At 46.1% G+C, this 11,590-nt stretch overlaps 1 protein-coding gene across 2 annotated transcripts in view; it reads left to right on the top strand.

The window, feature by feature from the left end:
* The first annotated feature begins 235 nt into the window (after positions 1-235).
* The window catches only part of Epha4 (EPH receptor A4), a 140,019-nt gene continuing 128,664 nt past the window's right edge, over positions 236-11,590 (top strand). For both annotated transcript variants that reach the window (XM_021638595.2, XM_021638596.2), the window contains exons 1-3: positions 236-389; positions 3,638-3,705; positions 7,811-8,474. In XM_021638595.2, the coding sequence (XP_021494270.1) occupies positions 299-389; positions 3,638-3,705; positions 7,811-8,474 (823 nt within the window). In that variant the 5' untranslated portion in view covers positions 236-298. The remainder of the gene's footprint in view (positions 390-3,637; positions 3,706-7,810; positions 8,475-11,590) is intronic.

The following is an 11,590-nucleotide window of genomic DNA, read 5'->3' as shown; positions in this document are numbered from 1 at the left end:
AGGCTCGAGCTCTACCCGCGGGGGCACAGACCCATCACGGCCGCGCACCCAGCCTCCGGAGACCTTGCGCCCAGCGGAGGCTGGAGGGGGCGGAACCTCGGGGGCGGGCTCTGTGCGATGGGCGTGGAGCCGTGGGCCCTCTTCTGCGCTTCCATTGGTCGGTCGCTCCGGACTGGCGGGTGTACGTCATGGTCCGGGCCCACCCTCTTGGCAATGTCTTCAGACTGCTGCACTCCTAACTTAAGCATTTATTCCACTGGGATAGAAGCGGCAGGAGCAGCGTTGGCACCGGCGAACCATGGCTGGGATTTTCTATTTCGTCCTCTTTTCGTTTCTCTTTGGGATTTGCGACGCTGTCACCGGTTCTAGGGTATACCCCGCGAATGAAGGTACGAGCCGAGCAGCCCTTAGCGCGGCCCGGGACCCGGAGGGGGTGATGCACTGATGAATGGTCTTCGGGAGCTCCGAGCCAGTTTAGGATGGGGCTGGGGGGTGGTGGAAGAGCGCGGCGCTAGCCTCGCGTTCCCGCTCCGGAGAAGGGTGCCGGACAGAGGGGTTCCTCGAAGTGGAGACGGAGGACGGTCAGGCAGTCTGAACGGAGGGGGGTGACCGCTGCAAGCTGCCGCTCTACCCAAGTTTCTAGCGAAAGGCCAAAGTTTATCAGCATCCGCCTGCGGGGCCGGCTTCAGTCGCCCCGAGGGGATACCCGGGGGCCAACCTCAGGATTTGAAAACAAAACAAAAAAACGTGTGAGTCAAGTCCTCAGCATCAGCAGCGCGGGCTAGAAGGGCAATGCAAATGTGCAGCGCAGTGGAGACTTAGCGCTCCCGGCCTCTTGTCCAAGCCTTGCGAGCCCGGGTTTCTGCAAAGTTTTCCCAGCGCTGCGCTCCCTGGGACCCGGCTGCCTGGTCCCCGAAGCGCAGCTGTAGTGGCGCCGCTTGTCGGGCAACGATGACCTGATTTCTAGCACCGGGCCTCAGACACCTTTTTCTCCTTCGGGCCGCGCACCCCGAAGGTTGCAAACGTAGGCCTACCTCTCCCCTCCCCCCAGATCCTTAGGTCATCCATGAAACCCAGGGGACCAGCCAGCGAGTTAAAACAATATCCCACTTTAAGCTTCTCTCTCCGGAATGGTGAACTGGACTAGTCTAGAAGGGACATGCATGACAGACGGGACCCATTCGTGCGCTGTTTTCTGTTTGTCTATTGGGACATGCTGAAAGGATTGTCTTAATTTTTTTTTTTTTTTAATCTGTTCGAGGTGTGGGAGAGGTGATGACCATTTAGTTTCTGATGGGCCTAGAGGGAAGCAGACGCTCTGTATCTCTTTCTCTCTCAGTGTGAGTGTCTGTGTGTGTGTGTGTGTGTGTGTGTGTGTGTAGTTGAGGGCAAATGTGTGCCTGGCGCGCGGGTGCTTGCATGGACCTGGACGATTTGTGCCGGGTAAGAGAGTGCAGACTGTGTGAAACGTGGGCTCCGGCCTATGTTCGTGCTCCAACCTGCGTGCATTAGCTGTGCATACGTCTCATCGATTCTTTTCCACTCCCTACAAACATCCATCCATCCATCCACCCATCCATCCATCCATCCATCCATCCATCCATCCATCCATCCATCCTCCGTCTCCCCAGGCATCCGTCCATCTATCTATTCCTGTGCAATCCACTATCATTTTTTCTGTTCCGAAGGAGGGAGCCAAAAACCAACTTAGGCTTGGCCAGGCAGAGGGTACCGGGAGCTCTCCTGGCGGAGGCTCGGTCGCTGTTGTACTCCTGCCCACAGACGCGGCTGGGGCGGAGGAGGGTTTGGTGGGGGTAGAAGGGTGATCTCTCCCTCTCCCTCTCCCCGCTCCTTAGTTTGGGGCTTCGGTTTAGCACCTCGGCAGCGGCTGCCGCCCCATCCCTGGGGCTTTTCCTCTGAGCGGAACAGCGTATCTCGCGTTCTGCTGGCTACTTACTTCACACACTTGTTAAGTGTCCTCAGAGACCTCTCGCCGCAGACGTAGAGACAGTTAGAGTTAGGGTTAGGGTTCTTTTTACCTTTAATTCTCCCTCGCTCCCCCCCCCCCCCATTTTTCCTTTGGGAGACAAGACTGGGCGCCCTAGACAAAAAGGCGCTCGATGGAACCTAGACGGAGGTTGAAAGAAGTGGAGGGGGGCTGTCCCCCTCACCCCTCCTTAAAAATTAATTCATTTTGTTGCTTTTTATTCCCGTCACGTTTCGTTTTCTCCCATTTACCCTCCCTTTCTACTCCCTCCCTTTTTTTGTAAATTGGGTCTTATTGTTCCCTTTGTGTCCCTAATCCACCTTACATAAATCCAAGTGGATGTAGCGGGCTTTTCTCTAGGGATCGGGAAGAGGAAAGGGACCACAACTCCGGGCTGGAACGACCCGGGGAAGCCTCTACATTTTAGAATAATTAATAGACCCCAAGGATACAGGATCTTTCGGGAGAGCTAGGGCAAAGGGGCTGCGTTTAACTTCCTTGATTTGAGGGTTAAAATGAGGAGAGGTGGGCAGAATTCCAGGCGCTGGGGCTAAGACTGAGAGTTGGGGTGCTCGGGCCGCAAGGACAGAGGCCTTCTATTCCCACCCCTCCCCCAGCCTGAGGAGCCAAGCCTCCCTGATCAAATTAATAACCCAAGGGTTCCTTTTAGATGGGCCTTTCGACCCCAGAGCTGAAGATCGCGGTGGGAAAGGCAATGTGGATAGGTTTCGAATTCATTGACTCTTTCAATGTCGGCACCCATAGCCTGATTCCACCCCGAGAAGGGTACCGCAGCTCTGGAGGCGTCTTCTCCCTTCCCCCTAGCTTGGAGGCCCAATGTTAGGTGTAGCGCAAGCATACTAAATCCATTAGGCAGCACTCCATACCTAAAATTCAAACCAGCCATTTCCTGGGGGTGGAGGGCTCATCCATCTCGATTGTCCTCCAAAGGACCTAGGAAAAAGAGACTACTTCAGTACATTTGCATTTTAACCCTACCCGTCTGGCATTCCTTCTTTTTGGAGCTTTGATATTTAAAAAGCAGCGGATGCTACATACAGGGGCCTGTATTTATTTGGTGGTGGAAGTGGTGGGGGCTTGGGGGGTTGAGAAGGAGAGAGCCTTTTCCTTGACCCTTTAGGTCCTCCGATAGCATTCACTTGTGGTTCTGTCACCACCGCTGGTGAGTTATGTGGTCATCTGAGGCTTGAAAAAACAAATACATCTAGTAGATAGCAGACATAGATGAATGCAGACTTTGCTCTCTGGTGTTGCTGTCCTACACTGATATATTTATTTTGTTTGAATTGTGCTTGAGATGCCCTATTCATCCTTTTCAGAGAGAGGGAGAGAGAGAGAGAGAGAGAGAGAGAGAGAGAGAGAGAGAGAGAGGAATCAGTCGGGTCCTGGGATGGAATTTTAAATGCTAAGCAAGTTAAATAAATATGAACCTGCAGATTTAGAGAGGGGAGAAGATCCTGTGAGGAATGATTATTTACATAAGTGAGACCGAGGTTCGGTTTTGATCAGATTGGATATGTGCACCCTCATCACATATGGAAACGCTCAGGCAAATGGTTTTTGTAGTATTGGTGTTTTGCAATTGGACATTAATCTATTTTCCTTTGTATTTTTTATATTTTTTTGCAGTTACTTTATTGGATTCCAGGTCTGTTCAGGGAGAGCTTGGGTGGATAGCAAGTCCTTTGGAAGGAGGGGTAAGTTCTGAGGCCCTCTGATGCAAGAGGGGAAAAAAGAGTGATTAGCCACTTTCTGAGAGTCTAATGGCTTGATTCTCAGTGATTGTGGTGAGGGGGGTCAGATTTCCACTGTGGCCTATGAAGTGAATTACGCTTTGTTGGAGAAATCCAATACTCCCTTCGGATACCTCTGCCATGGAAGAGCTAGAAACCAAGAGGGCAGAAAGGGGCTTCAAAATTAGGAGAGTGGTGGAGGTATAGACTTAGATGCCTATTTAAAACTAAAATACCGACAAGAAACATGATCTGGGGACCAAATTAGAATTTATGCCTATTACTCTGGTGGTCATGGAGTCCTGGCGGGGTTAATTTTAGAGCAATTGTTCTGTTTCCAGATGAAGGAGAATAAGAAAGATAGAAAGAAAACATCTCCAGTTATACCCACCAAAGCAGCAGGGAGGCTCGGCTGCTAATCTTGTAGTCATAATCTTAAATCAGCTGCTGGTTAAAAAAGTTTCTTCCAGGGGCTTGTAAACCCAAAAGAATTCTACAGTCTTTGAGCATCTCTTATAAATCAAGCAAGCCATCCAATCTTTTACATGCATGATAGTTTATGGCTGAGTCAGTTGATCAAAAACAGTGAGGAGCAAAGACTAGGATTCTTGCAAGGCAAACTTTGGGATGCCAGCACCCAGCACGGTGTTCCACACCCTATGGTCGAATAAAGAACTGACAAACAAAGCGCCAAAGGGATCTGTAGACACTGTTATACAATATATGTTTCAAAACTAAGAGTTTGCAATTAAATAGTCACTAAAACAAAACAAAAACAAAAACAAGGAGTCAAAGCAGGCCCTGTAATCCATCTAAAATAAAATGGAGATCACCCTGTTTTCCTGTTCTCTGAACTTGACTGCCTGCTGCTGACTTGGTCTTTGAAAAATTCCATTCTGTCTCCCAAGCCATTTTTTTTTTTTTTTAAATCTAGAAGGGAGAGTGATTGGCAGCCCTCTGGTGGTGTAGACAGGCTGTATTCAGTACTGATTGCAGGCCATTGCCCCCATCCTTTGAATGTGAAGAAAGGTACAGCTTTATCTTGCTGGGAGTCAGACTCAGTGTTAATCCCAGACTCTGAACCTGTCACTGGTGCAGGGGAAGCTTTCCCAGGCCCCACCATGAGTTTCACTCCCTGGGTTAGAGGTATGACATGGGCTAGCCAACACAACAGAGGGTGAAGGGTCTATGCTCAGCAACAGAAGCCCCCCTTTCTCTTTCTCTGTTCCCCAAGCATGAAGTAAGACTATAGCTAAAATCATTCTGAACCTAACTTGTTTCACTAACTATGCACTTGAACTATAGAAAACCAAGGAGTGACAAATTTGAAAGCATAGTCTTAGGGTCTCTGGTTTCTAGAAAGTGTTAATTGCAATTTAGTATGCACACATCTTTTTTTTTTTTCCTCCTCTCTCTGTAGCATTGCTGGAAGAGTCACATTTTCTAGATGCAAAATGTTTTTTAGTTGTTTTGAAGTCTCTACTCAAAACAAAGCAAAACAAAAACACAAAATCACTGTGCACAAATCCAGAACTTTCTGTGGACTTAGGTACTCAAATTTTTCTCCATTATTATGAGGTGTGTACCATTTCAGCTATTATGTGAGGTCAGACATGAAATTTTACTAGCATACATTGGAATTAGTCATTCTGCGGTAATGAGGGAAGGGGTAGTGAGAAAGAAAGAAAGACAAAATGTCACATGTTGTCCTTCATATGCAGAATCTACATATTCTGCATATGTATCTGTACACACAGGTATGTGTGTACATATGTATATACACACATACACACACACACATGATGTGTGACATGAAAGCAAATTGAGCAGGAAGGAGATCAGCAAGAAAAGGGGCCGTGGGGGTAGAAGAAGAGCGAGGCACAGTGTCATTATATGTCATAATCAAATCCTTTATTTTGTACACTAACTAAAAAAATTGACCTAAAGTCATTCAAAGACATAGTTACCATTTGAAAAAAATTTGTCAAAGCTGAATGTTTAGTTAATCTCTACCATTTTATCATTGAAATCCTTTTCAGGTTTATATGAAAGTAAATTCTGAAGATCCACTAACTAGAAATGGATTTTCTTGGAAACGTCCATGTTGAGGGTAAAAAATGGGGTGTTCTTGCTTGTTCAGGGCTCTCTTCTTGTAGATAGAATATTTTCCTATCTTTGTTGGAAACAGAAGAGTTGTCTGGTAATGGCATTTACCTGTAGTATATTCTTTTAAAAACAAAACCTGATTTGCCAACACCCCCAAGTAACATATAAGATGGAATCAGATGTCTCCATGTCCCAGAGGGCAATCAGGAAGAACCAGAGAATGGTGACAAGTGAAGGCTGGCTCCTGCTGGCAACACGTACCAGGACTCCTTCCTGACAATGAACATTTAAAGAGATGAGCTGGGTGCTGTGGCTGTTATGAAATAGGCAACTGAGGGAGGATTCATTCATGACTGCCATGGGATAGGTCAGTGTGGGCAAACACTGTAGTTCAGGATAGAAGTTCACCTGACCTGAATTTCCTTATAGGGGCTCTAGAGAGAACTCTGCACTTTCATTTACATGAATAAATGGGCTTTTCCAATTTGTATTTGTTCTGAGGTGAGGGACATGCTGAGTAGGTATTTTTGGTGCAGAATCTATTTTTTGGTTTACATGAAATTTCCCCAAATAAATTACTGATAACTTATTGCTCACTGCATATAATAATAGTAGTAATATGAACCACCACAAGGTACTTACACCCTCAATTCTAACTTTCACAACGAGAGCAGAGGAATCAAATACAGAATACTTTTTATGTATTCTAGCCGTTCATATTTCCACCCGTTATGTTTTCACTGCAAGGACGGGAACTTGTTGAAAGCTGCACTAAGATTCCATGTACCTCCTTAGAGTGAAATGTTGGTGTTGTGGAATACAAATTATTCAAAACTCTTTTTCTGCTCTAATTACATTCCTGTTGGGTACTTAAGCTGATTTATGCCAGATCTATATCAATCCTGCATCATTTTCAATGTTAATGAAGAAATGGAGGCTGTCTAGCAGCCTAGAAGGAGCTGGAGGATAGGTATAACCCAAACTGCCTCTCTGCTTTTTAGGATTAGTTTCCAAGAGTACAGGAGGGGTGAGATGACCACTCTAATCGAAATGAGTCCCTCATCATGGCCAGTGCCCACCTTTAGAATCTGTCAGGAAGCGGAATGCAAAGAAAACAGCCCAAGTGCCCCCTTTCAATTTTCTTGCTTGGGCTTTCAGTCACAAACACCACTTACTATTTTACTTTAACTGGCTGAGACTGATTGGAAGAGAAGCACTCTTTCAGGCATTCCTGTTTGTGTGTGTATGTGTGTGTGTTTAAAAATGTACACACTTTGTACTAAATTGCGGGCTCTAAAAAGTTAATACTGTGATAGTACATTTGAGAACCCAAACCAGGAAATGTACTGTCTTCCCAGGCTTACTGAAACCAGGTGGAATTTTCGTTTTTCTCGCACCCCCTCCCCCCAGAAAGACTGAATCATGATTTTTTTTAAGTGTTTTTTAAAGTATTAGGGGAGCAAAGTTTTGACAGGAACACTGCTAATTAACTGATAACTGTCTCCCTTTGGCAAGCTCAACTCTTCCTGCCCTTAATTTACAGGTTTCTGTTTAGTGGTTGAAACAAATGCATATGCAGGTTTTGTTTTGTTTTTTTTTTTTTTTTCTCGTTTATGAGTAAATGTTGCCACTTGTAGTTGTGGCTCTTATAATAGGTGAACCTAAGGTTGCTGGAAGTACTGAGAACGCACAACAGAAAATCCACTGTTGCCTTTCGATTTTAGGCGGAAAAAAGAAACAGTGTCTGTGGGGAGGAAGGAGCGGGGTTGCAGTGAGGTGGGGGGGATTATCTCAAGAAAATAGCAAAATAGCCAATAAGACACCTTTTTTCGGGGGACTGGCACACAGTCATTTTCCTCACCATTGGAAGGATAACGGGTATCCTCAGAGTGTGGCATAGATTTGACGAATCTCTGTCTGGATGCTACTTTCTCATTGATATGTTTTCTTCGGATCTTTGCAGTGGGAGGAAGTGAGTATTATGGATGAAAAGAACACACCGATCCGAACCTACCAGGTGTGCAACGTGATGGAAGCCAGCCAGAACAACTGGCTGCGAACTGATTGGATCACCCGAGAAGGGGCGCAGAGGGTGTACATTGAAATTAAGTTCACTCTGAGGGACTGCAACAGTCTTCCGGGCGTCATGGGGACTTGCAAGGAGACGTTTAACCTCTACTACTATGAATCGGACAACGACAAGGAGCGTTTCATCCGAGAGAGCCAGTTTGGCAAGATTGACACCATCGCGGCTGACGAGAGCTTCACGCAGGTGGACATTGGTGACAGAATCATGAAGCTCAACACAGAGATCCGGGATGTAGGGCCGCTGAGCAGGAAGGGATTTTATCTGGCTTTTCAGGATGTGGGTGCTTGCATTGCGCTGGTGTCCGTCCGTGTGTTCTACAAGAAATGTCCACTCACTGTTCGAAATCTAGCCCAGTTTCCCGACACCATCACAGGGGCTGACACCTCTTCCCTGGTGGAAGTTCGAGGCTCCTGTGTCAATAACTCAGAAGAGAAGGATGTGCCAAAAATGTACTGTGGGGCAGATGGCGAATGGCTGGTACCCATTGGCAACTGCCTATGCAATGCTGGGCATGAGGAGCAGAATGGTGAATGCCAAGGTAAGAACGGCCATACTGTACTTTTCATTAGGGCTTAGTGGCACGTAATTAAATCAGAGATGCGACTGAATGGAGTACAGCCAGTAATTAGCAGCCCCTGTGGGATGTGCTGGGACAGAGGGATCTAATGAGTAAGTGCTGTAGCTCCAGGTGGCAAGGCTAAGACATTTCTAATACTGAGAAAACAAACGATGCGGCTGTAATCAGCACAAGGCCAAGCACATTTGCTAACAGGCACTTAGATCCCAGCCTGCTTGAAGCCCCTTCTGAAATGTAAATGAACAAGCTGATTGATCGTGCTTAAAGAGGGCGGACACCTTTCTGAGCTGTGGTTCTCTGACTTGGTAAAAATGGTGAAGTGTGTGTGAGCAGGAAGGAGTTAAATGTGAATTATACATTAACCCACCTGGTCCCCTTCCCACCGATCACAATTAAGCCGTGTAGGGAGAGTCTAAATTCTTTCCTGCTCCGTGGACCAGTGGAAAAGCGGCCCAAAAGAGGAAACTAGGAGGTGCTTCAATTGCCTCTGTTCCACCTAACACCCCTTGAAGGGTTTTGAAGCAAAATTGATCTTGACAAAAAGACCTCTTCCTTTCTCTTAGGAGATCATAGTGCAGCTAGGAAGACTCCTGATTTGATCTGTGGTCAAAGGCAATAATAATAAATTGCAATCCATTTTGGTTATCGGGTTTTTGAAAAATAACATTTCTATTGTGTCGATCACAATTCATTATGCTCCGAAAGCGATTCTCACCCACCTCACCCAAAGCTGAGCATTGGCATCTCATTCTTGACTTCCTCTCTGTCTGTCAGAGCAGAGACGGGCTTCTGGGTAGCTTTGCTTTGAGGATGAGAGGAGCTCCCATGTTTATAATAGGGTTTGCTTATTTCATGTGGGGATTACAATGCCAGAACAAGCCAGTCGTCCCAAGTCTTCTGCTTGCTTGGTATCAGCTGTAAATGGTCAGCCACGGCATGCTGCTCCCCAGTCTGTTATGGCCTTTGCTGTGTAGTGGCCAGTGTCACAGTGTCACTGTGTCTCCAGGTTCCAATTATAAGACAGGTGGGATGAACCTTTCTGTTCAGTCGCTGCCTGGGGGTTCACCTGATTTGGTGATTAAAGGGCCTAAAGTAAATGACAATTTGCCAAGCAATTTGTCTGGTATCTCAAGCATCCTAATGATGGGGTGGGATCTTGTGCAAGTCATTCCACTTGCTGGAGTGGGAGTCTGTGGGCATCAAGAAAAAGTGCACTGATAGTCATTCCGGTGTGGTCAGGTTATATTCTTCCGCTTTCAGAGTTCTTCTGCTTCCGCCTGGGGCCTTCACTGATTGGCTAGTTAGTTCTAGGAGTGACTGTCTACGAAGGTTCTTTTATTTCATTGTCGGGGAGAGAAGATAGATTGATTGTGTTATCTTCCAAGCTAAAGTGTTGGCTTGAATATTTTCAAGTCACAGTGGAAAGTTCTCTCTAAAGATGAGTCTCACGCTGTTTGGTTTGGTGTGACTTGGCAAGTACTTAATACACTTGTATGGAGTAGAAAGGGCGGAAGCATATCCTGGCATTCACATGAGAAAAGGCACAAGTTCCTTTACTGGTGAAGGAATCACAACAGCCATAGCAGACCACCAAATGCACAGGACAGTGACGCACTATGGTTTTCTAGAAAACGATTCTCCTCTGCCTGTTTGATTTTTATAAAATGGAACTTTCACATCTTCAGGAGATAACCTGTGTATAGTTATTGTTGTTGTTATTTTCTCCTTTTTCCGTTCTCTGGCAGCACTACTCATCTCTGTCTACCTAATGCTATTGATTTTCAGTTGTCACAGATCCTGGTAACCCATATATTGCTCGCCCTGCAACTCCTTGATAACTTTACATTCCAAATTAGGGAGAAAAGAGAAGAAGGTAGGGGATGAAGTCAGTGGAGAGGCAAGTGAACATTTTTGTGGTTTGCTTTATGGAAGAGAGGGGTTCATCATGTGATTCCTGGAAGGGGTGGGGGAGCTAAACTCTGCAGGCCCTGTCCATTTCTGAGCAAATTGTCTACAAAGGCCGTTTGAAAATGAATGAAATACACGGGGATGACTCTGGGTGGGTGTGGTGTGGTGTGGTGAGGTGTGGTGTGGTGTGGTGTGGTAAAACCAGAGGAGGATGTGCTGCCTCTGCCTTATTCTCTTAAGACAAGGTCTTGAGGCACCCAGAGCTATGCTGGCAGCCAGCAAGTCCCAGAGAACCTTTTTGTCTCCACCCACCCCAGGCCTGGGGTTACAGTTCGGTGTGTGCTATACCTAGGTTTCTTATGTGGATGTTGAGGATCTCCCCTAGCTCCTCTTCTGGCTCATTTGAGAACAGGGTCTCGCGAATTTTTTATTTGTTATTTGAGACAAATCACGTAAGGATGGCTTCAGATTTCCTATGTGACTGAGAATGGCATTGACCCACAGATCCTCCTGCCTCCACTTCCCAAATGCAGCACCACAGGATCTGAGTCTTTTTTCTTTCTTTCTTTCTTTTTTTTAGAACGTTGTGTTTTCATACAAGCCAGGGAGGGAGCTATGTGTGTTAAATTTGCCTTTCTTTTTTTCCTCAATAAAGTGGATAACTCTCTCAAGGAGATGCTTCAAGCACAAACCGCAGTCATTTGTTTTTCATTTCTGCCAAGCATGAGTCTCTGGTAAATTTAGGAAAGAAGGAAAAACTTGAACAACAGGGCATTTCTTAAATTCCAAATTTAAGTGACATCTTTAAAAGTGATTCAACATTGTAAAACTCCCCAAAGTAAGAACGCAGTTGACCTTGATTGACAACCTTACTGGGCCCAAATCATCAGTCACCAGATAGGGCGGACAGGTGTGGGGACTAGGGACCATCTCTCTGTTTGATAGTTTGGCTATATGACCTTGAGCATATTTCCTAAGCCCTCTAAACCTTGGTTTGTTCATCTATAAGACAGAATGACAGGGATCATACGTAACTCACAAACTTGCCAAAGGACTCCAGGCAGTAAAAGTTGCCTTGTAGATCAGAAACACTAAATTGGTGGACATGGTACTATCTCTGTCACTTGCTCTTCCCAAGGTCAAAGCTTTCGACTTGGGAGCTGAGTTAG

Source organism: Meriones unguiculatus, chromosome 15 (genome assembly GCF_030254825.1).
Source record: "Meriones unguiculatus strain TT.TT164.6M chromosome 15, Bangor_MerUng_6.1, whole genome shotgun sequence".
Classification (NCBI taxonomy): Eukaryota; Metazoa; Chordata; class Mammalia; order Rodentia; family Muridae; genus Meriones; species Meriones unguiculatus.
Note: the sequence above shows the minus strand (reverse complement) of the source record. Positions and strands in the feature narration are given on the sequence as shown.